The sequence below is a fragment of the Rhinoraja longicauda genome, chromosome 35, assembly GCF_053455715.1.
Source record: "Rhinoraja longicauda isolate Sanriku21f chromosome 35, sRhiLon1.1, whole genome shotgun sequence".
NCBI lineage: Eukaryota > Metazoa > Chordata > Chondrichthyes > Rajiformes > Arhynchobatidae > Rhinoraja > Rhinoraja longicauda.
This window is the reverse complement of record NC_135987.1, coordinates 22,411,150-22,436,510: the sequence shown is the minus strand read 5'-3', so window position 1 is coordinate 22,436,510 and position 25,361 is coordinate 22,411,150. Positions and strand designations below refer to the sequence as shown.

Sequence of the window (25,361 nt, the reverse complement as noted above, 5' to 3'; positions counted from 1 at the left end):
CTGGTCATGTGGACATGTGGCCGTAGGACCTGTTTCCATACTGTATCTCTAAGCTAAACCTTTGATACCATCCTAGTATCAGTCACTCTGGGTGTCCTCAGTCAGTGTGCGGCAGCACACAAGGCCAAGTTTGTCTCCAGTCACAATTACTCACATCACTGGGGATCGGACAGTGTGTTGTTATCACAAAATACTGGAGTAACTCAGCAGGTCAGGCAGCATCTCAGGAGAGAGGGAATGGGTGATGTTTCGGGTCGAGACCCTTCTTCAGACTGATGTCAGGGGGCGGGACAAAGAAAGGATATAGGTGGAGACAGGAAGACAGTGGGAGAACTGGGAAGGGGGAGGGGGGAGAGAGTGTGTTGTTGTCTCTCCGCTGGAGACGAGAGATCTCTGTTCCCAGAGTTGTTTCCTCTGAGAAGTTGCAATAGATTATTTGTCTGCTGGGAAATATTTCTACAATTACTAAAGCTACAGTTAAAGCCATCTCTCTTATCTCTAACAATGTCTCCGACAGTTAGCAAATCCCATTGACCTAAGACTTAAAAGCCAGTTTTTGATTTGTGCAACATTCTGCTGACACGTGAAGTTTGCAACAAAACATGTACAGATTTCACAAGATCCAAATAAAAGGAATGTTCAGATAATTATTATTAATAAAATTTGCTTATTTACAGAAGGATATTTTTCTAAAAGATGTTATTTTAATCCATACGTAAACCATGTGGAATTTATAAGCTCACAGCTTCAAACTGTAAATAAAAAGTTCACATAACAGGAACAGCTGGGTGCTTATTAAGGGGTTCAGAGATTTGTTGCTTATGTTTGCAAATCTCTGCTGCATGGTAACAATTGAGGGGAAGGTTCAGTAACCATTCTCATGGGGAGAAACATAATTACGTGTTCATATTTCCACTCTGACCATGGTCACAGCAATCATGCAAAGAATTTGCCTTCCTCCAGACGCCTGCAACTTTGGCTCTCAGGCAAATGTGGAACCATGGAGTTCCCACATTCCTTTGGTCGGCTGAAGATCCTGAACTCAGCGGGACAGGCAGTATCTCTGGACAGAAGGAATGGGTGACGTATCAGGTCGAGACCCTTCTTCAGACTATCATGAACACCATATGGCTCATTGGACACAACATTCCTGTGGGGTTAATGGTGAGGGAGAAGTGGGTGTGGGTATGGGACAGGGCCATGTGCGAACCCGTCACGTGCAGCACTTCAGCACGGGCTCCTCTCCTGATCATGGCACTTCCTGCAAACTCCAAATCCGACAGATGTGTGGATTGAACCCTGATTAAATTAGTTTTGCTTAGTTTAGAGATGCCAAATGGGTCTTTGGCCCACCAAGTCTATGCCAACCATTGATCACACCAGTTCACAGGAGTTCCATGTTATCCCACTTTCTCATCCACTCCCTGCACACTAGGGTGCAATTTGTAGAGGACAATGAACCTACAAACCGGCACCACTTTAATCCCAGTGACAAATCACGCAGACACATCAGGTGCTTCAACATAAACAGAGAAAAGCTTTATCAAATGTTTTGCCCACACAGAGATTTTCATGGTTTCTCTCAGTTTAGTTACTGTCAATTTGTTATCTCTTTTGCTTTCTGTTTTTTCAAATGCCTTGTCAAGTCATCAATCCTCAAGTCCTTCAGCTGAACCAGATGCTCCAGTCTCTGCACTTTCATCTGCAGAATCTGATTAAACAAAGAGTCGAGTTTCAGCATCATTGGAACAGGAGCAGCACTGGACACAACCCGGGCCCTGACTGAACCAGGATCAGCTCTTGTACAAGACCTTGGTGAGGACGCACTTAGAGCATTGTGTTCAGGTTCGGTCATCCTGCCATTGGAAGGATGTGGTTAAGCTGGAACGAGTGCAGAGAAGATTTACGAGGATGTTGTCAGCAATTGAAGCCTGAGCTACCGCGAGAGGCCGGGCAGGCTAAGCATATGATCGTGAGGGGAATAGATAGGGTGAAAGCAGTCTTTTACCCAGAGTAGGGGAATCAAGAACTACAAAAGATAGGCTTGAGGTGAGAGGTGAAAGACTTAATACGAACCTGATGTTTTTTTTCTCAGACTGTGGTGGGTTTATGGACCAGCTGTCAATGTAGTTGAGGCAGGAATATAACAACATTTAAAAAACATTTGGACAGGTACGTGGGTAGGAAAGGTTTAGAGCGATTTGGGCCAAGTGCATGCTGGTAGGACTAGTATAGATAGGGCATCTTAGCATGGGAAAGTTGGGCCGAAGGGCCTATGTCCGTACTGCATGAGTCTAGAATGCTGAGATGTATCACTGAGATATCCATTCACATTAATGCTTTCCTCTCTGGACCTCTTGTAAAATGTGTTGAGACAATAGTTTTGTTTCCATTTGAACACCAAGTTGAGGGGTGTGTCGTTGATGTGAGTGGACGTGGATGTCTGAGGCAATGCCAGGAAGATGCATCCCCTGGGCATGTCCACACTTCACACAGTGTTTGGTAAAGGGAGTGGTGAGCGGGAATGCTGAGCTGCACACATTTGTAATGTGCAGGTGATCTGATGATTCACTGTGACGTCAGTCAGACTGCTGTGTGCAACTGTTAGCTGCTCTGTACCTGTATGACCACACGACACAGCTCAGTTTCAGTCTGGTCGAGGAACAATCACTCCCTCTCTTCATCACCATCATCATGACCACATTTATAACGAACATTCCTGACGCACTGACTGCACTGTGTGGCAGGGACACAGCTCACACTGGGGAGGAAGGATGTGACTCAGTCTGCTCCTGCCCCTTGCCCATACACCATCTAATCACTCACACTGTTACAGACCAGCCCTTCCTCTACAATGTTCAACTTGGGTAATGGTTTACAGAGCCTCATCATTATCAGGAAAGATCAGCATTGAATCCAATCTGACTGTGAACACAGCCGTGCCTCAGAGAAGCTTCCCTTTCCTGTGGCTTCATCCTCACCACATCACCAGGACTTTCCATTGTGTCAATGCTATTGCCTGCATTTCTGCTCTCCCCCTTTCCTCCCCCTCCCACTTTACAGAGCAAGGTACGGCTTCTCCCACTCTCACTGGATACCTGTAACCAGGGACATCTTCGCCAATTCTATTTGCCTGCACTAGGCCTGTTTCCCTCTTCTCCTTTCCTAACCCATGTGCTTATGCCAAAGCCTCGTAAACCTTGGCATTGTACCTGCCTCCACACCTCCTCTGGCTGCTCTGGCTGCTTAGTCCACATAAACAACCACCCTCGATCTGAAAAACCAACCCTCTGGTTCTTTTGAATCTCTCCCCTAAACCTGTGCCCTCCAGTTTTAGCTGCTCTGCTGTGGGGGTGGATGTCAGTGACCTTGCTTGACACGTGTAGTCACTGCTTTGCTTCCTGCTAGTCTACAGGGCAGCTGCCCAGTGGCTCCACCAAACACAACCGTCTGATAGCATTTCCTGTGGCCACACTAACTGTGCACAGTCTCGGGGCAGGGGCAGTGACAACCGTTACCAATGGTGCCAGCTGACAGCAAGACAACGTTGGAGATAAAGTCGATGGATTGCTTACCTCCACAGTCTCCCGAAAAGCCAACAGAGCCTGATCTTTCTCCTCTAGTGAGAGGCGTACAGCAAAATCCAAGTGGGAATACTGTTCACAGAATGATCTAAAACCAGTGAGGCAACGGAAACTCACTCAGACAAGTTACCACGAGGAATGCAGTGACATTAACAGTAAGACCAGGGAACTGATTGTGGACTTTGGAAGAGGAAGGATGAGGACCCACAAACCAGTCTATCTTGACGGGATAATGGTGGAGAGGGTCAAAAGTTTCAAAATCCTGGTTGTGCCTATCTAAGAAGGGTCTCAACCCAAAACGTCATCCATTCCTTCTCTCCAGAGATGCTGTCTGTCCCGCTGAGTTACTCCAGCTTTTCGTGTCCATCTCTGAAGATCTTTCTTGGACCCAACACACTGATGCAATTATAAAGAAAGCCTATCAACGCCTCTACTTCCTGAGATGATTTATACTGACCAGTCCAAGTTCCCAAACCAGACTTCAGTGAGTTAGTTCCACAGTGAGGAGAGAAGGTGGAGTTATGGCAACAGAACTATAGGAACCAGCTGACCATGAGACTGGTTCACTTCCTTCCTCAGACCCAATGATTAAGAATGAACAAATTGCAGAGTCCAAAGCATAAATAGCAATTGATGATTGAGCAAGATTGCGTCAGGGAACCTCTTTAGTTAAATTCAATGAAAAATAAAAAAAGTGACCTGTTTTTTACATCTTGCCTTTTAGGAGTCCCAATGTTGTTGATGGACAATGAGCCATCACAGCCACGATGTTGATCATGCAGCAACTGAGAAATACAGAACACCACCCATAATAACGAGGACCATTCCAGCTGCTCTGCCCAGTGACAGAACCCATAGAGGTTCGTCCTCTCTTGTGTAAGACAAACATTGACTTATTGGGTCTATCAAAATGGAGCTCAATGCATGTGTTGCTACTTACTGTATTATTTCCATAAGACATAGAAGGAGGCCATTCAGTCCATTTAGTCAATGCTGGCTCTCAGAGAAATCCCACCAATGCATTCCTCTGCTTATTTTCCCGTACACTACTTTCTCGTCAGCCCATCAACTCCCCAGGCCACTGTCTCTGGGGGTGATTTGCAATAAACTATTTATCAGCAGGTTTGTGGATGTGGGAGGAAACCAGAGTTCTCAAGAACACTCATAGAGACATGGGAATGTTGAAACTCCACACAGACAGGAGAAGGCCAGACGCTCTATCACAAAAAGGGTGATACATCTCTACACCAAGATCTTTACTGCTGCTCTGGAATAAGTTGAACCAACAGTGATGTTGGTTGAGGTAAAAATATAGCTCATGTCACTGGGAGAACCCATCAGAATGCAAAAGAATATCAATCATTTCAGCACTGCCTGTAAAAATTATAAAATGGAATATAATCTGCAGATAATTTTGAAATTAAATACAGATGTTTGTATAGAAACCCACAAAGCTAACTGAACTTTGATGACCTAGAAAATTCTGTAACTTTTGTTTTGGTGAAGAGATAATTTTCTCACACTTTCACCATTAAATACTCCTGGGCCAGGGCCAAACAAGTTAAATGCAGAGGACAGTTCTGTACACTTTCCCAACACTGCACGCCAACAATTGCCTGTCCTCCTGCCAATTATTCTCAGGACTGACAAACTAGAAAATGAATTAAAGTCAATTTATTCTGTCCACTCTCGAAGAAATGTAGCATTCTTAACTTGGGGTTTACTGAACTTCAAACATAGAACTAAAGACGGTAACTACCAACACTGTTATGATAAGATAGATGCTGGAGTAACTCAGCGGGACAGGCAGCATCTCTGGGTAGAAGGAATGGGTGACGTTTCGAGTCGAGAACTTTCTTTAGAACCCGAAATGTCACTCATTCCTTCTATCCAGAGATGCTACCTGTCCCACTTAGTTATCCCAGAAATTTGTGTCTATCTTCAATGTAAACCAGCATCTGCAGTTCCTTCCAACACTTATGATAAATCTAAGTGGCTGAGCACAGTAACTCGATTCACTGTAAAAGGTGACAGATAATTTAGATCAATAGGAAGAACAAAAGTATTCTTCAGTACCTTTGATTGTTGTTCCATGGTTCTGGTTTGGATTGGCATCCGTCTGCAAATGGAGGCATGCCAACATGAATGTAATCTGGGGAATAAATAAAATGACCCTGTAGAATGAACATGTTTGTAACAATTCAGAGGCACCTCACCTTAGCAGGTAACACAGTGCCTATTTCCTACATACACTTGGTTACTGTACAATGTCGATTTATTGTCACAATTGATCTACAATACAAAATGTTTGGCAAAAAATTAAATGATTAAGCACTAATTATTTTAAAGGTATATTTATCGTGGTATTGTCGGATTGCACCACTGGTTTCCAATTTAATTCGTGTGATCTTGTTAGTCCAGGCAATGTCACTCAACGTTGATCAAAAAGAAAAATCCTGTTTGTTTGCATTTTATAAGTACTACGATAGAAGAATAACTATCAAACACTCATAGTCCTTTGTAGACGTGAAACAATAATGTCATTAACTTGTCAGTCTGAAGAAGGGTCTCGACCCGAAACGTCACCCATTCCTTCTCTCCCGAGATGCTGCCTGACCTGCTGAGTTACTCCAGCATTTTGTGAATAAATCGATTTGTACCAGCATCTGCAGTTATTTTCTTATGTCATTAACTGTTCCTGTCATAGTTTGTACCAGGAGCATGTGACACCACAGGAGCATGGAACACTACAGATCTCGACACTGCTCTCTTCATCTGACTGTGTGGCCACATGAGGAGAGAATGGAATAAAGAACAAAGTGCTGGAGTAACTCAGCGGGTCAGGCAGCATCTGTGGAGAACATGGATAGGTGACATTTCACAGAGTGCTGGAGTAACTCAGCGGGTCAGGCAGCATCTCCGGAGAACATGGATAGGTGACATTTCACAGAGTGCTGGAGTAACTCAGCGGGTCAGGCAGCATTTCTGGAGAACGTGGGTAGGCAATGTTTTGGGTCAGGACCCTTCTTCAGACTGATTAGTGGGGGCGGGGGGAGGGGTGAAGAAAGCTGGAAGAGGGCCAGGACAAAGCCTGGTGAGTGATAGGTGGATACAGTGGGGGGGGGGGGGGGGGGGGGGGGGGGGAGGTTGGTAGGTAGATGGTTGGACAAAGACCAGAGATGAAAAAACATAAGGAGTGTGAGGTAAGGATAGAAGAGGTAGGACTTGTGAAGCTAGAGAAAGGAATATAGGTGAAAGGGGAGGGAAAAGGGGAAAAATGTGAGTGCAGGTGGGGCACAGGGAAGAGAGGGGAGGGGAGGGGGGTAGGGGTGGGTTCGTTTGTAGGTTAGTAATCTAAAGTTGGAGAATTCAATGTTCGGGTTGTGAGCTACTAAAGTGGAATATGAGGTGCTGTTCCTCCAGTTTGTGTTTGGCCTCACTCTGGCAAAGGAGGAGGTCTAGAACAGAAAGGTCAGTGTGGGATGGGAAGGGCAGTTGAAATAGTTGGCAATCCGGTAGATGGATGGTATGTAAAGCATTGACATTTACTTTCATTATAAACTTCAGAGAGTTCCCTGTAAAATTTTAAACGGGTAAATTGCTATTTGTGATTGAACAAATAATATCTTAATTTTAATTGAGATACAAACATACTGAGGAACATATATGTTTACATTTTTTCTAACATTGTTTATCCAATTGTGAATGTTGCACAAAAACTCAATTTAAATTCATTCAGGACCTCTAAGTGAGGGTTATTTTCCTCAAAAATAATTGATCGCAAAATCAGACGTCGTTGTGATACCACACACAGCACTGAGGAGGCATAGAAACACAGAAACATAGGTGCAGGCGAAGGCCATTCAGCCCTTCGAGCCAGCACCGCCATCCAATATGATCATGGCTGATCATCCAGAATCAGTACCCCGTTCCGGCTTTCTCCCCATATTACATGATTCCATTAGCCCCAAGAGCCACATCCAACTCTCCTGAATACATCCAGTGAGACGTCCCTGTTGTGTGGGCTGGTGAACGTCAGAAGCTTCTGTTCACTGGCGGCCTCCTGCTCAGGAGGGCAACATTCTGTTTGGTTGCACCTCTTCCCACTGACCCGGCCCGTGTGGTATCACAGGCCAGGCAAGGAATCTGTGGCAGCCAGTCTGAAGAAGGGTCTCGACCCGAAACATCACCCATTCCTTCTCTCCAGAGATGCTGCCTGACCCGCTGAGTTACTCCAACATTTTGTGTCAATCGTAGGTGTTAAAACAGTATGAAGTTCCTTCCTACACAAGGAATTTGAGGCCTTGTTTGCAGTGATTTTTTTCTATTCAGAGCATTTCAACAATTCAACAATTAAATCTTTCAAATGTTTTAAATACAGTTGGAGACAAGGTCACAAGCTGAAAGCGTGATATTTTGCAACAGCAACAGCTGATGGAATTGCACAATTTCCCTTGTGTCAGGTCCAGCCACATCCTACACATCATATCATTAAGATGCTAAATGTCCAGACCCTGTTACTGCGATAATCCCATCACCAACAGTGATGTCACAAATTGCTCACTAGCTTTGTCCACTTATTATTGAATTTGTTTGAATAAAATCTCAAAGCTGCAGTCACCCATGAAGAGATGCACATCCTCGTAAAACACTTCCTCAAACACTCCACACAACTCTCTCATCCAAGAAAAGGGTTTACATTTCCTTACGTGTTTACCCAGTTGCTTGCCATGATCAATGAACAAATACCTTGAACACATCTTCCTAGAATATATATTTTGTTTAAATATATGCAACCGAAGAATCGACACTGACAGCACCTCACGATTATCACCAAAGACAAGGACAGCGGCAGCATTGCTGTCTTGATGGGGACATTATCACCAGCCCTTCACTGTCTGGTTAAGTATCTACAAGACGGGACATTCCCAATTACAGGGTAGCTAGTAAACATATTAAATATTGCCCCAGCCGACCATCCGCACCCCAAGAACAAAACATGCTGATGGATTAATCAGAGAAACCAGAAGTCCTTTCATAGAACTCTGATGGCTAAAGGTTTGGTTTTCTAACTGAAATATTATTTTTTTCCAAATGCTACAATATTTGTAATTCATTATTTGAAAGACACAGGATGGAAACAGGCCATTCGGCCCACTGAGTTCATGCTGACTATCGATCACCCATTCGCAGTGACACAAACGTTCACGTTTATGTGATGTTGGGGGAAACCAGAGCATCTGGAGAAACCCCAAGGCAGTCACAGGGAGAATGTGCAAACTCCTTATTACAGACGTACCCGAGGTTAGGATCAAACCTGGGTCTCTGGCGCTGTGCGGCAACAGCTCTACCTGCTGCGACATTGTGCCACCCTACGCTTTGTAATTCCTTTAGCTGATACTTAAACACTGATACCACTATTTCAAGGGGCCAATGTTAAAGTTTAAGTTAATAGAAGCAAGAATACAACTCACCTGGAAAACTGTTATCAGCTTCATTAGTGTGATCTTCCACATCCTGTTAACATGAAGGAAACACAAAATAAAAATCGCAGACCCAAAATGTCGTCCGTCCATTCCCTCCACAGGTGCTGCCTGATCCGCTGAGTTCCTCCAGCAACTTGATTTTGCTCAAGGTTCCAGTCCCTTTTGTCTACATGTGGAACCCTGTGCAGTCACCTGACAGTGGGCCGCTGGTCACTACATGAAAATGTGCCCTCATTGGTTTTGCGATCGTCTGCTCCCAGGGTTAAGCTATTGCCTTAAGGCTGCTCAGATCTGCTGCTGAATTACATCGTCTTATCCTTTGTAGCTGAATCATATGTGGCTGACAGCACTGGGTCGCAGCTTGAGGCCGACAACACTGGGTCCCAGCTTGAGGCCGACAACACTGGGTCCCAGCTAGAGGCTGACAGCACTGGGTCCCAGCTTGAGGCTGACAGCACTGGGTCCCAGCTTGAAGCCGACAACACTGGGTCCCAGCTTGAGGCTAACAGCACTGGGTCCCAGCTTGAGGTCGACAACACTGGGTCCCAGCTTGAGGCTGGCAACACTGGGTCCCAGCTTGTGCTGTGCCCAGCGAGAAGCAGCTCAGTGTCTCCGATGATATTGTTGAGAATATTGCAAACTGCGGAACAAAATCAATGGACAAACTTGTTTCTTTCTGTGGACTGGTGCTACTGAACCAGTCAGGCCCCTTGTCTGGTGGGTGGAGCGGACTCGGGAAGCTACCAATTCTTGGAATATTCAAACACCTAGCTGTGCCAATGTAACCAAAAATAACAGGCCTGGAGAAGCAGGTCAAAGCCAAAGGAAAAACGCAAGCCCAGACTCCACTTACATTTGATGATCTTATGCCACATTATTGACTGATCAACCTGTTCTCAATGTCCAGTCATAATTCCACTTGTTCAACTATGTAAAGTTCCACAATTCCAATAGAATTAGATCCAAGCACAGTCACGTTGAAGAAATATAACCATGAAAGTCGTTACATTTATTATAACTGTGAACCTTGGGACAGAGCGAGTGATTCCTCTTTTAAAGAAGGAATCTCCTTAAGCACCAGGGGAGACCGACTGGGCCAAGGTTTCTTTCATTTGGGACTGAGAAGATTCAGAGGATAATTAGTAAGATTGTGAGCGGCCTCCACAGGGTGTGTAGGAAGGATCCATGTCCCTTGGTTGAGTACAGTAAATGGGGATTGTGGGTTTGATAATCGATAGGCGAAACAGAAGGGAGCTGAGGCAAACTCCTTTCAGCCAAACATGTTGTGGAACACTGAGGAACGTGCACCCTTGGTCTGCAGAGACACCAGCCCTTTGAGGGGAAACAGACACGAGCCTCTGCTCAATGCCTCCCTGCCAGTGTCTGGTATGGTAAGCATGAAATATACCAGCAAGCTGCCAGATGAACAAAGCATTTCAATTGGAAGCTGTGCAAAGAGATGTTTTTAAATGACTGCTTCTGGTTTTGGATCTGATTCTTGAGCAAGGCTCTTTGCAGTTGCAAGACCATGCCTGAGCTGAGAAGGGAGGTTGGTTTAGGAGTTTAGGGACAGCACTGGGATGTTCCTTTGGGAACAACTCTTTGACCATGTCCTGCTGGGTTGTTGCAATTACTTACAAAATTCCAGTTGAAGGAAAGGCGTCTGAACAGCATAGTTTAATACATGTACCTGTGTACGAAGAAGATGTCTATTCCTTACTTGTTTCACACTGAGTTCCTCCTCGATCTTCTGTCTCAGAGTATACAAAACCAGTTCAATAATTCCAGGAGAACTCCTGACCAACTTTTTCAGCATTTCCTCCGAAATATGAAAATGTAATTTGGGAAATACCTTCCTGTGTGAATGGATTATGAGATATATCAATAAGACAATTTTAAAATAAAAGACCTGATTTGGTGAAAATAATAATTTCTGGATTAAGAATCATAGTGTTGTACAGCACAGAAACACCACATCTATGGCAAGCATTGTGCCCTTCTACGCTAGTCTCATTTACCCCTGTGCTTACCCCTGGGCAAGCATTGTGCCCTTCTACGCTAGTCTCATTTACCCCTGTGCTTCTAGGTCTGTCTATTTGACTTGTCTCTGGTGTGGTGATTGTATCTGATTCCAGATATCAACTTCCAGACAAACACCAAATAATGTGGTTGCTGGAATTCTGAAATCATTCACCGAGTTGGAAAGTCACTATTAAATTTCATTTAATAATGTAATTTGATATTCATGATTTCATGATTCATGAAATGCAGGATTTCAGAAAGGGAAAATAATGTAATATGTAAGCACCTTGGTGGAAAAGATTTTCCATGTGGTGACATTGTGTAGAATAAGAAACTGAGACAGTCAATGGAAGAAGGGAGAGCAATGATAAATTCCTCAGCAGTGGAGCAACAATGCTATAGTCCAAGGGTATTGACTGTGCGCTAAATGGAAGCTGAGTTTCTGCTCCTATTCACTGCACCGATGGGAATGTACAGTTTCACCGTTTCTTTTGCAGTTCGGGTGCTTTGGGAGAACGCTGGAATTAATGCATAACCGATAGCCAGCTGCTTTATCTAGCAATATTCACTGTGTACAGAGCAGAGCGAGCAGAAGCTGTGAACATACATTGAGCGGTGCTAATGTGCAACACTGTGGACAGCATGAGGACATGTTTCTGGTATGTGGGAAGCATAGCATATCATCATCTCCCTGTGAACCCACCATGAACGCTGCGATGCCAAAGGTCACAAGTGAATAATAAACAAAAATTTGGATAAACATAGATCACCATATATGTATAAACAAAAAAACTGCAAATGCTGGTTTATACCATAGATAGATACAGAGTGCTGGAGTAACTCAGCGGGTCAGGCAGCATTTCTGGAAAGGATCCCAACCCGAAACGTCACTTATCCTTTTTCTCCGGAGATGCTGCCTGACCCGCTGAGTTACTCCAGTATTCTGCGCCTGTCTTCAGTGTAAACCAGCATCTGCAGTTCCTTCCTACATAGGATTTAGGAAATATTATTTCATGTCATACTAACCAAATTAAACAAAACTGTGCAGTTGATATTTGTTTCTAGATGAGTATATTTTCTGGGATCAACAGTAACAAGAAATGGTTTGGTCAGAATGTAGAAGAAAACTTGTGAAAAAAGGCCCCAAGCTGAAACGTCACCTGCACATGTTCTCCAGAGGCGCTGCCTGACCCGCTGAGTTACTCCAGCACCTTGTGTCCTAATGGTTTGGTCAAGGCAGGACTACAGTGAGAGACAGTGAGAGATACAGTGGGTGACATGGTGAGACACAGAGAGAGACAGAGAGAGACAGAGAGAGACAGAGAGAGATGGAGAGAGACACGGAGAGACATACGGTGAGACACAGTGGGTGACACGGAGAGAGAAAGACACGAAGAGACACACGGAGAGACACACGGAGAGAGACACGAAGAGACACACGGAGAGACACGGAGAGACACACGGAGAGACACACGGAGAGACACGGAGAGACACACGGAGAGACACACGGAGAGAGAGACACGGAGAGACACACGGAGAGAGAGACACGGAGAGAGAGACACGAAGAGACACACGGAGAGACACGGAGAGACACACGGAGAGACACATGGAGAGAGAGACACGGAGAGAGAGACACGGAGAGACACACGGAGAGAGATGGAGAGACACGGAGAGAGAGAGATGGAGAAACATACGGAGAGACACGGAGAGACACACGGAGAGACACACGGAGAGAGACACGGAGAGAGAGACACGGAGAGAGACACGGAGAGACACACGGAGAGAGAGATGGAGAGACACGGAGAGAGAGAGATGGAGAAACATACGGAGAGACACGGAGAGACACACGGAGAGAGAGACACGGAGAGACACACGGAGAGAGAGACACAGAGAGACACACGGAGAGAGAGACACGGAGAGAGAGACACGAAGAGACACACGGAGAGAGAGATGGAGAGACACGGAGAGAGAGAGATGGAGAAACATACGGAGAGACACGGAGAGACACACGGAGAGACACACGGAGAGAGACACGGAGAGACACACGGAGAGAGACACGGAGAGAGACACGGAGAGACACACGGAGAGACACACGGAGAGAGACACGGAGAGAGAGAGACAGAGAGACATGGAGAGAGACACGGAGAGAGAGAGACAGAGAGACACACGGAGAGAGACACGGAGAGAGACACGGAGAGACACACGGAGAGACACACGGAGAGAGACACGGAGAGACACACGGAGAGACACACGGAGAGAGACACGGAGAGAGACACGGAGAGAGACACGGAGAGACACACGGAGAGAGACACGGAGAGACACACGGAGAGAGACACGGAGAGAGAGACACGGAGAGAGACACGGAGAGACACACGGAGAGAGACACGGAGAGACACACGGAGAGACACACGGAGAGAGACACGGAGAGAGACACGGAGAGAGACACGGAGAGACACACGGAGAGAGACACGGAGAGACACACGGAGAGAGACACGGAGAGAGACACGGAGAGACACACGGAGAGAGACACGGAGAGAGAGACACGGAGAGAGACACGGAGAGACACACGGAGAGAGACACGGAGAGAGAGACAGAGAGACACGGAGAGAGACACGGAGAGACACACGGAGAGACACACGGAGAGACACACGGAGAGAGACACGGAGAGAGACACGGAGAGACACACGGAGAGAGACACGGAGAGACACACGGAGAGAGACACGGAGAGAGACACGGAGAGACACACGGAGAGACACACGGAGAGACACACGGAGAGACACACGGAGAGACACACGGAGAGAGACACGGAGAGAGACACGGAGAGACACACGGAGAGACACACGGAGAGAGAGAGACAGAGAGACACACGGAGAGAGACACGGAGAGAGAGAGACAGAGAGACACACGGAGAGAGAGACAGAGAGACACGGAGAGACACACGGAGAGAGACACGGAGAGAGACACGGAGAGACACACGGAGAGAGACACAGAGAGACACGGAGAGACACACGGAGAGAGACACGGAGAGAGACACGGAGAGAGACACGGAGAGAGAGACAGAGAGACACACGGAGAGAGACACGGAGAGAGACACACGGAGACAAGGAGAGAGACGGTGAGAGAGAGACGGAGAGAGAGAGAGACGGTGAGAGACACGGAGAGAGACAAGGAGAGAGATGCAGTACATAGATACAAAGCAGCCAATTTGTACAGAGAAAGCACCTACAACCATTAAGTAAAAGCCTTGATAATTTGGCTTTTTCAGACATTGCAGGGATAAATTCCCTGGTTGTGGGAATGGAGTAGATGGGGTTTGCTGGAGACGGCCTGGACAATGGTTGCACCAATGAGTCATTACCCTGAGATCGTACTGCCTCTGAGCAATGCTAAAGAAGGCCAATCAGTAGTCATTGGATCACAAATTAGTTCTTCATTATGTTTTCCAAAGAAAATGTTTTACATTGGGTGCAAAATTCTGCCACCGCTAATTCCAACTTATTTTTCTTTACTTTTCAGTATGTTCAGTTGGAAATGCCAAAATGGTGGATCCACTGCAAAGCAAAACCTGTTTGTAGCAGACAGCAGAGTGTTAATTATTAGTAATATACAACAAATGCTGGAGTAACTCAGCGGGACAGGCAACATCTTTGGAGAGAAGGAATGGGGACGTTTCGGGCCGAGACCCTTCTTCAGACTGTTAATTGTCAGTGCACTTGCCTGTTTAATAACTGCCAGTTACTTAGTTTTTGCTGGGTAGCATTTGCTGGGATATAGTTGTGCAGTTCAATCAGTCTGGGCAAAAAGTGCTTCACCACTTCAGCAACCAAAACTAAAGAGTAAAAAAGGAACTTAATTGATATTTGATTTACAATAATCAATAGCAATGAATGAATAGTCTGTTACCAGACGGATCACAAGCCAAGTTTATCAACATTTTTGTCAAAGCTTGTTTCGTAAAGTTATCACACTCAAAACAGTATAAATCCATTTCTTCACACAAAAGATGACTAATAGGAATGATTTACCTAATATACACCGGATAAATCATTGTTACTATACCTACAATTTTCCAAACTGTGCAGTCAATAGACAAGATCCGATATTATCAGCATAACCATAAACATGTATCCCATTGTATCTTGTGCTTTTCATATACAAATCATTACAGACTAATGCATGGGTACACAGTGAGATGAGATGTCGGTGGCCCTTATCACAGCTTGGCTGGTTTACCAAGAATGTTCGACCAGTTAAAGGTCCTTATTAATGCATTTACATTATGAACTTGGGCAGCATTAGCACTTCCTGCCTATCTCTAATTACTTTTGAACTGAACGTCTTGATAGACCATTTCAGAAATCCAGTACCACTATGCCCCATGCACCACTATGCCCCATCTACACTCGTCCCACCTCCCCGAGAGTCAACCACATGGTGAGCCTGGTGTCACAAGCAAGGGAGATCGGAAAAGAAAGCAGATTCCTCCCTTAAGAACAGGAAAGCAGATTCCTCCCTTAAGGACATTAGTGAACCTGGTAGGTTTTACAAAATCTGATGGTTTATTTTTGTAGTCATTGCCTCTAATAAAGAGTAAGTTTTATTATTATTACTTGAATTTAAATATAAATTATTACTTGAATTTAAATATAATTTCAGAGCTGCACTCAGTTTTCCACAGAATAACGCTGCCATCTTTATAAAACAGCAGTGAGGTCCCTCTGCATGTCCCACCGCCAGTGAGGTCCCACTGCATGTCCCACCGCCAGTGAGGTCCCACTGCATGTCCCACCGCCAGTGAAGTCCCCGTCAGAGATGTCCCACTGCATGTCCCACTGCATGTCCCACTGCTGAACATTCACTGGCATTGTAGAAATATACACGTGCAATGTTTATAACTGAGAGTTGCAGACACTACGTTTTCACACCATGCTATTACTGGTCTCCACTTGAAGCTCAGTGATCAGAGTTAAAGATCAGTGATCAGCAATGACTTGTTTGCAAACATTTACCATGATTCTACACATTCCGTGGACACTGAATTCTACACGTTCAGTTTCACACCGCACTCTCGCCCACACCCCCACTTTCACTATACACAGATTAACATGGAGTTATGGCTTCAGTGAAGAGCAGGAACTGGGGAAGAAAGATAAAGATGCTGACTCGACCTACCTCAGCAACGCCATGTGTATTTGACAATGAATAATGAACATTTAGTTTTAGTATTGACAGTGTTTAGCTTTGTTGTGTCTGGTGTATTGAGATAGAGTGAAACGTTTGTATTGCAATCTTATCCAGACAAATCATTATATATTCGAGTGCATCCGATAATGCAAAGGTGCAAATAATCAGAGTGCAGAATATGGTGTGACAGCCACAGAGAAAGTGCAGATAACAAGAAATGTGCACTGGGCTTCGACACGGAGGCCGGGAGTTCATTCTTTACATACGAGGTTCATTCAAGAGTCTGATAACAGCGGGGAAGAAGCTGTTCTTGAATCTGTAGCACGTGGCTTCTGCTCTTTGGAGGCGAAGGGGAAATGACCACAGAGTGGAACAGCTCCTATGTCCAGCTTGCTCATGCCGACCACTATGCCCCATCTACACTCGTCCCATCTCCCCGTGCGTGGCCCAGATCCCTCTCAGCTCTGATCAGCTCTGCACCAAGGGCCCAGTGTGGGTGGCGTTGAGCTGGACTGTAATACCGCTCCTCCCTGCACAGGTTAGGTGGACACCCTTCCAGATATCACGGTCTCAAGGAATGAACGCCATCTTTGCTGTTAAATCTGGTTTATGATGCCATCATCTTGGGTGAAAAAACCCAGAACTTAAAGAAAACGTTTTATATGTTGTGTTTAATTATTGGTATTATTTATGTTTTTAAAACATATTTTAATGTTTTATATTTACAGTTCTACCCCACAGACTCTTCTCTGCAGATGTGTAAATGTGGTTGATCACATATTTATCCGGTTGTTTGACAGCCACAAAGTGCCTCACCACATATTCCACGTCCCAGCCACTGCTGGGCAAACAATTTTGTTCTTTCACATTACCAATCCTTTATTTTCTACCCTTGACCTCCAGTCCAACACTTTTGCTGTTACCCGGTCAGGCAGCAACTTTGGAAAGAATGGTCAGGACCCAATACAAATCTGAAACGTCGCCCGTGCATTCCCTTTCCAGATGCTGCCTGACCTGCTGCAGTTCCTCCAGCACTTTGTGTTTTGCTCAGGATTGCAGCACCTGCGGTTCCTTGTGCCTGTTGTTGCTCCAGTGTTATTCCCGCCCTCTGGGTCTGCCTACTCTGAGCAGGCTTTAGTTTTACAAAAGTAAGTTTATTTACAGACACAAAATGCCAACTGAAGCGCTGTTGTCAGGGGCTGCTAATCTCAAACAATACACATAATGGACAGGGGACTTCACAGAGTGCTGGAGTAACTCGGCTTATTGTCCCCACAGACGCTGCCCGACGCTCTGTCCATCCCCACAGACGCTGCCCGACGCTCTGTCCATCCCCACAGACGCTGCCCGACGCTCTGTCACCCCCACAGACGCTCTGTCATCCCCACAGACGCTGCCCGACGCTCTGTCATCCCCACAGACGCTGCCCGACGCTCTGTCATCCCCACAGACGCTCTGTCATCCCCACAGACGCTGCCCGACGCTCTGTCATCCCCACAGACGCTCTGTCATCCCCACGGACGCTGCCCGACGCTCTGCCATCCCCACAGACGCTGCCTGACCCGCTGTTACTGCGCCGCTCTACAGCCGCACCTCCGTCGCTGAAGTCCCGGGCGATGCAGCGTTTGGGCCGCGTTAGCGGGACGTTGTCGATCCAGGAGTAGACGGTGTGCAGCGCGGCCGGCGGCAGCGGCATGGCGGGGCCCGGGTGGGAGAGAGAGCTGGGGGCCTGGGGACACTCTGGGCCCGGGGTCTGGGTGTCTGTAGGCCGGGGGGCCGGGACTGTGAACTGGAGCCGGGGGCCCGGGTGGGTGAGAGGGGCCCGGGTGGGTGAGAGGGGCCCGGGTGGGTGAGAGGGGCCCGGGGCTGTAGACGGGGCTCGGTACAGGAGGGCCGGGGCCACTGGAGTCGCCGCGTCCCGTTGCCTGGTTACGGCGGCTACGGTGTGGGAGCGGCGTCAATGCGCGCGTTTAACCCCCCGCCGTCCGCACCGCCGTCCCGCTCACTAACCCTAGCACCCAACTCCCAGCACCCTGCTCCCAGCACCCAACTCCCCGCACCCATATCCCAGCACCCAACTCCCAGCACCCTGCTCCCAGCACCCAACTCCCCGCACCCATAATCCCAGCACCCAACTCCCAGCACCCAACTCCCAGCACCCTGCTCCCAGCACCCAACTCCCCGCACCCATATCCCAGCACCCAACTCCCAGCACCCAACTCCCAGCACCCAACACCCACGCTCCGTGCACCCCAGCATGTATCGTTCCTGCCCCCACACACACCCACGTCTGCACTGCCCGTGTCGTTTCCACACAGGAACAAAGACGGCTGCTCCACCCTCCGACCTTCAAAGATGCTGCTCGACCCGGACAGTTCCTGCAGGCGCGGACATCCTGAGCAAAACACGCAATGATGAGCAACTCTGCAAGAAGGAACTGCAATGATGGTTTATACCGAAGACAGACACAAAATGTTGGAGTAACTCAGCGGGGCGGACAGTATCTCTGGAAAAAAGGAATAGGTGACATTTCGGGTCGAGACCCATCTTCAGACCCATTCCTTTTGATGCTGTCCCGTTCCTGTCAGACCCATTCCTGTCCCGCTGAGTTACTCCAGCTTTTTGTGTCTATTTTCGTTGTAAACCAGCATCTGCAGTTCCTTCCTGCACAATGAAGGAATGGTGTTATTTTTCCATGTCAGGATGGGTGCGAACTTTGAAGGTAACGTACAGAGATGGTGGTTCCTCCACTATAGGTGCCCTTGTCCTATCTGATGGAGATTGTGAGTTTGGAAAGTGTAATCTGCACCCTGACAGCACCGTGGTAACAATCTCAAACATCTCACTCAACATAAACCTCACCGGATCATTGCATAGATTTTTAATTAAAATATCTGGGGTTTATGAACCCTAGTTATGTTTCAGCAGGTGCCGTCGTGAGGGAGGTTCGTTCACTCTAACCCCTCCCACCAGCACCTGTTGCTTATTTATCCCCATTCTGACCCCCACATTTCCAAATTCAGAATGAGTGAAGTGGAATGGCCTCCATTCCTCACTGCCTAAGCTTCAACAAAGGAGAAAATCTTGATGATTAAAAGAAACAAAAACATCATACAATCAAATTATCATCCAGCAGATGAAACAAACACTTGTTCAGGAAATAGTCAGCAACACTAGCCCACCAACACTGGGATCAGCAGTCAACCTTTCTGCAAGGGTGCTACTAGGTCACCTCACTTCCGATGGGTGGTAAACTATGGACCGAGGTATAACACGTTGTTCTATTTGCTACATGTATACGATACAGCTGAACTGTCGTCTGTGTTCAGAGATTGATAAATCTGAGCTCTTTCTGAAGAAAACTGCTCCTGACCAATTTCACCATTGCTGGATCAATTTATATTCTGATATCCGCATGGTAGACGTTCCAAGATAGTTCAGGTCATACAAAGATTGTCCAGTTGCCCAATGGTCCAAAAAGCTGCTGGTGCCTTTGGAACTTCACCCCATTGCAAGTGGCATCTTACGGGAAGGATGGTGATGCTGACATTCTTTTGTAATTTAGAATCCTGGCCAGAACTGTTGCTTTTGGTTCTGATGGAAGTTGGACAATATTGTACGCCAACACTCCCAAACAGCATGACTGAATTCATACTAGTAGTATCAATGTGACTATAATTAATTACTGTGAAATGCAAAATTAATCGAGCTTCTGCATTTTAATATCTAAAGACATACACAACTTCCAACATGATTTTAAAATTCTGCTCATTAATACTAAATTCTTTTAAAAAAATGGCTCAGTTTTAAAATAACCATATCAGCAGTTTTGGTCCACTTTGATTCCTGTACTTGAGGCAGACAGATGAACAAGAACAACAGGCACCCCCAAACAAAGTGCAATATCTTATTGCATTAAAATACAGATTTATTTGCTAAAATAAAATAAATAACCCATTTCACACTGAAACAATTGTTCAGGCCAGCTGAAAAAGTGCATACAATTTACGGAAAAATCCGTGGAATTAGGCACAATGGAGTTCAATTCAAATACCAAAGATCAATTAAACATATTGCTTTTCACCAAATGATAGAATCAGATTAATCTTGCACAACACGAGAATGGGGCAGCTGGTTGCATTGGTTAAAATAGTGGGAGTGTTAAAAATTACATTTCATTGCAACAGGAATCTTCCATAAATATTGCCAATAAAATTAGATAGATATTCACTTGCTAATTAGAATTATAAAAAAATATTTGAGGCGATTCAAATAATGCTTTAATTATTTGAAGCTTGTCCTACCCATACCTTTTAAAAGGAATAAATATCATAAAAAAAGATTTCCACATTCCCACACAAACATAAGCCACACAAACAACAGTAGTTCAACGTCAATTTTCTCTGTAAACCGTATTTAAATTAATAATTAGATTCAAGTGCAACTTCAATTCATAGTACTTGCAGCAGCCACCAAGATGAACACTGCTGATATTTAGTTGAATATTGCACTTGGTCTGTGTGCTTGATTATGAATGCAGACCCGAGGCAGAACTGCAACAGACAGCATTTTAGATTTTAACTATTCCTCTTCCAAAAACAAACATGGGAACTGAAGCAGGTAAAATACTTGTTGCTTACAGAGGAACACGCACAAGCTCTGATAGTTAACATGGGTTAAATTACCATTACACCTTATTCCCATCAAACCTTTTATCTTTAAAGCATCTGACAGATTTGTATAAAGTTGCAATATGAAGAAGTGTAAATCCTGACCACATCTGCTCTGTGCTTACTCACCAATCACTATTTACTTCAGTTGGTAGATCGAGCTTCACTGTACTTTAATTGGTGCAAGTGACAATAAAATACCTTTGAACCTTTGGTAAACTTTTCATCAAACCAAGGTGAGCAGAACAAATCATATTTGTACTTGGAATAGTTGTCCAAACATCATTTTACTATTTATAAATTTAATGGGGCAATTTCAACGAGGGACATAACATTGAAGATAGATGCAAAATGCTGCAGTAACTCAGCGGGACAGGCAGCATCTTTGGAGAGAAGGAATGGATGATGTTTCGGGTCGAGACCCTTCTTCAGACCCGAAACATCACCATTCCTTTTCTCCAGAAATGCTGTCTAACCTGCTGAGTTACTCCAGCATGTTGTGTCTATCTTCAGTGTAAACCAGCGTCTGCAGTTCCTTCCTACACATGCACATAACACAGCCAGGGGGTTGCAAGTTCTGTGGGGAGATGGACCATTGAATACTAATTCACAGGGATGCGTGGCTGGTGCCAGGTTTAGAATTGCAGCCCAGAGCTCTGAGTTTTGTGTATATATCCTCTGGATGCGAGCGTCACTGGCAATGCCAGCATTTATTGACCCTGGTTGCTGATTCTGGCTGTCCCCTCAGAGTGAATAGGTAACCGGAGTCAGGTTCGCCCAGTTAGCCCAAACGGCAGCAGATTTCCTGCACCAAGGAACATCAGCGAGTCCATTCTTATGACAGAGTAGACTCGATGGGCCAAATGGCCTAATTCTGCTCCTATGATTTATGAACGGTGATACCCAGCAGTTGGTCACTAATTCCAGCTTTTAATTAAATTTATCTTCCCCTTGAACTCATGTCCGAGCATCTAAGTACCAGCCAAGAAGCAGCTCCAGTTATTGCCAATCTCACTGAACTGTTGAACTATCAGATGGGAGCTAGGCTTCAGTGTCCAGGATTAGCCCTTCCCTTCACTCTTCACCCAACACCAGCCTGGGGCACTGGGATGTAGAGAGGTTCCATCGACTGGAGCAAATCCAACTCTATGGTTCAACTAAATGCAACATTGCTCAAGAACAAAATCCTCTGGAGACCGAGCTTCCTCATTCACACCCAAGCTTAGAACTTTCTACAAGATTAACTCAAGAAGTACAATTTAAATATTTTATTCAATTTCTCATTGTCATTTTGTTTCCCCCCCCCCCCCAAAGTAATCTGTCTCAGCAGAAGGCCACTTCACAAACTGCATCCCACTGTTTGCAGCAGAAACACTTTAATTTATCTCAGTTAAAAAAACACAGGAAAGATATATTTAGTAAGTACCAGAGTGAGAGTACAGCAGCATCCGTGCAGATATTGTGTTCTCTGTTATTTTAAACGCGACAAAGTATTTTTGTATTGAGGATTTTGATCTCACTGATCACTGTATGAATTAATATGACAAGAAACCAAAATATATTTGTATCTTCCTCCTGATGTAATGGCTCCACATCAGTGCCTCTGTGGTGCAGTGATGTTGCTACACATTTCCTCTTCATCTGTGCAGATTTGGTGGCTTTAAGGCAACTTTTGGCTTGAAACCAACCTGGCAAGAGCAAGATTCAACTGTTTAGTCACAATGACACTTAATGTTACATTTCAATTTAGACTTTAGAGATACAGCGCAGAAGGAATGTCCTTCAGCTCACTGAGTCCGCGCCGACCGCCGATCACCCCGTACACGAGCACTGTCCTGCACACCAGCGACAATTTCACAAAAGCCAATTTACCTACAAACCCGCAGGTCTCTGGAGTGTGGGAGGAAACCGGAGCACCAGAAGAAAACCCATGCAGTCATAGGGAGAACATGCAAACTCTGTACAAACTGCACCTGTAGTCAGGATTGAACCCAGGTCTCTGGTGCTGTAAGGCAACAGTTCTACCGCTGCGCCACCGTGCCACAACAAAGGTGCTCTACTGCAGTTTATCCACTGATGTGAGCAACATTTCCCTCTTTGTGCTCTTGCCTCAGCTCCAGGGACTAAAGTGGGATCATAAGGTGTGTGCTTATATGTTCCACCCGTGATCACATGGGGTTCTGCCACATCCCAAAGATGTGCAAAAGGGTTAATTGGCAGTGAAGAGCTTCTCCTATTGAGGAGAATCAGCAAAAGAGTAAAGTGGGAATAATGGACGTGAGGGGAGCAGGTTGCTGGGCTGCTCTAGACTTGGAGAGCAACTAGGGCAGTCTGAAGGAAGGTCCCACCTATCCGGGGATGGTGCATGACCCACTGAGTTACTCCAGCACACAGGGTCTTTCCTTGGTAAACCAGCATCTGCATTCCTTGTTTCCACATTTTGTTGGGTTTTGCTTGGCTCCTCATCTCAAAATGACACCAACCATTGTCACAGACTGAACATTGCATTGTCTCATCACTCTTACTAGCTTTAAATATCAATTTTAATTTCTGCACTAAACAGGGAGCAGTGAAACAGCATGCGATAAGGTGAGACGAGATGGCTCTAGGCTTCACACTGGCCCAGCCCCAGCCCCAGCCAAGCGGACAACCTGCCCGAGCCTGGTTAGCGCTGGTACTGAAGTTGTAATCCGAGGCTTACCGCTGTTGGTCTGCAGGGTGTGGCGGCAGGGAGTGGAGGCAAAGTCACGCGGTTCACCATCTGAAAAACATCAGCTCAACTTTACCACTTCCTTCTACTCTCTGATTAGATCAGTTACACTTCATACAAAGTACTTTGTCAACAATATTTCATTAGAAACTCTACATCTCTCTTGCTTAGATAACGATTTTAATAATTGGTTATTAAAAAACAAATTTACACATAATTGCCTGGAGATATTCCTACACTTCGGCACACAGTTACATGCACAAGTAGGTTTTATGTACATGTTTAAAATTATTTGCATAAATGTACAGATATACAAAGGCAGTGTGCAGATATACAAAGGCAGTGTACACCTTTTTTTAGGTTTATTTTCCTTTGCAAGCCTACAGGGAACAGTTGGGGAAAACCTGCCCGGATTTCACTAAAATGATTGATTCAAGAAACTAAATGTTGTCACCATTGAATTCAAATTACTCGAGTGGTTTCTGGGTTTTGTGTGACTCAGGGTTTATTTGGAATAAGAGTGACAGCACAGAAACAGGCCCTTCAGCCCATCGGGTGCAGGGTAGCCCCTGTCATCTATCTCTGACGACAGGTCAGGTCACGCATGGCGACTGAGTGGTGCAGATGGACCAGCAACACTTACTGGCTTAGCCTTGAGTTCCGGCAGTGGTTTAGTTGGAGGTGGTGGTGGCCGAGCCTGGTGGGAAGAAAAAACTTGTTTACAAAAGTATTTTGGATTTAACTGCATTAACATCTTCCAGTTTACATTGACAGATCATCTGTGTACAACCATGATGTGGCTGCACTGCACTTTTTAAAGCTGAAACTATAATAACATTGGTGCATCAAAACGAAAAGTACCCAGAATCACTGTTGGACATTTGTCTGATGTTTCAGGTGTTGCTTGGAGTGATGGGTCTGAAAATACACACTCACAAAACCTACTCAACATTCGACAGAAAATACACAATAGCACCCATATAAAACCGTGGGAAGAAAACCTGAAAACTGGCCATTTCACATACCTTTGTCTTCCTAGTTTGACTCTGCTTGTGATAAAAAGTCCTGCACACGAGGTTGGTTAATGAATTGTATTCTCCCCCCAATCCCACTGACTCCAAGATGGAAGGTCATTGATTGGAAAGCAGAGTGCCACGTTATGGGAAGGATGGGGAGGTGAGGGAGTTGCAGAAGAGGTACATTGGAATGTTGCCTGGACTGGAGTGTGGTCGCTAAGGAGACATTGGCCAAACATGGACTGTTTGGAACACTGCAGGCTGAGGGGAGACTCATAGAAGTTTATAAAAATAAGAGTGGCATAGATAGTGAATGCAGAGAAAACCTTTCACTTAGGTTGGAAATGTCAAATACTGGAGGGACTTGTTTGAAGTGATGGGGACAAAGTTTAAAGGAGATATACAAAGGTAAGGTTTGTTTCTTACACAGTGTTGTAGGTATGTGGAATGCATTTTCATAAGTTCATAAGTCATAAGAGCAGAATTATGCCACTCGGCCCATCATGTCTAGTCTGCCATTCAATCATGGCCAACCTGTCTTTCCATTCTGCCTTCTCCCAGTAACCTTTGGCACTTACTAATCATGAATCCCACCTTTCTGGGGAGGTGGTAGAAGCAGCATTAATAGCAATGCTGAAAGGCATTTATAAAGGCACTTGAATAGTTGGGGAATTGGGGAGATAGACCAC

At 45.5% G+C, this 25,361-nt stretch overlaps 2 protein-coding genes across 2 annotated transcripts in view; both read right to left on the bottom strand.

Annotated features, from left to right (window-relative positions):
- Positions 1-1,542: 1,542 nt before the first annotated feature.
- Positions 1,543-18,208, bottom strand: spef1 (sperm flagellar 1). Its single transcript, XM_078428618.1, has 7 exons — positions 17,870-18,208; positions 14,806-14,921; positions 10,791-10,922; positions 9,059-9,101; positions 5,661-5,736; positions 3,576-3,672; positions 1,543-1,711 (listed from the first exon to the last, which is right to left on the bottom strand). The coding sequence occupies exons 1-7, from the start codon at positions 17,970-17,972 to the stop codon at positions 1,598-1,600; spliced, it is 681 nt and encodes a 226-aa protein (XP_078284744.1). The 5' UTR covers positions 17,973-18,208; the 3' UTR covers positions 1,543-1,597.
- A 1,882-nt stretch (positions 18,209-20,090) lies between these two features.
- adam8a (ADAM metallopeptidase domain 8a) overlaps positions 20,091-25,361 on the bottom strand; it is a 33,111-nt gene continuing 27,840 nt past the window's right edge. Inside the window, exons 22-24 of the mRNA XM_078428361.1 lie at positions 24,300-24,353; positions 23,648-23,707; positions 20,091-22,634 (exon numbers count right to left, since the gene is read on the bottom strand). Coding sequence (XP_078284487.1) covers positions 22,584-22,634; positions 23,648-23,707; positions 24,300-24,353 — 165 coding nt within the window. The 3' untranslated portion in view covers positions 20,091-22,583. The remainder of the gene's footprint in view (positions 22,635-23,647; positions 23,708-24,299; positions 24,354-25,361) is intronic.

Coding starts and splice junctions, on each gene's coding strand:
- spef1 (XM_078428618.1), bottom strand. CDS start 17,972: ATGCCGCTGCCGCCGGCCGCGCTGCACACCGTCTACTCCTGGATCGAC. Junction 10,923..14,805: donor GGCAGTTATTAAACAGGCAA/GTGCACTGACAA, acceptor TCACACAGGAAG/GTATTTCCCAAATTACATTT. Junction 3,673..5,660: donor CCATGGAACAACAATCAAAG/GTACTGAAGAAT, acceptor CACTGGTTTTAG/ATCATTCTGTGAACAGTATT.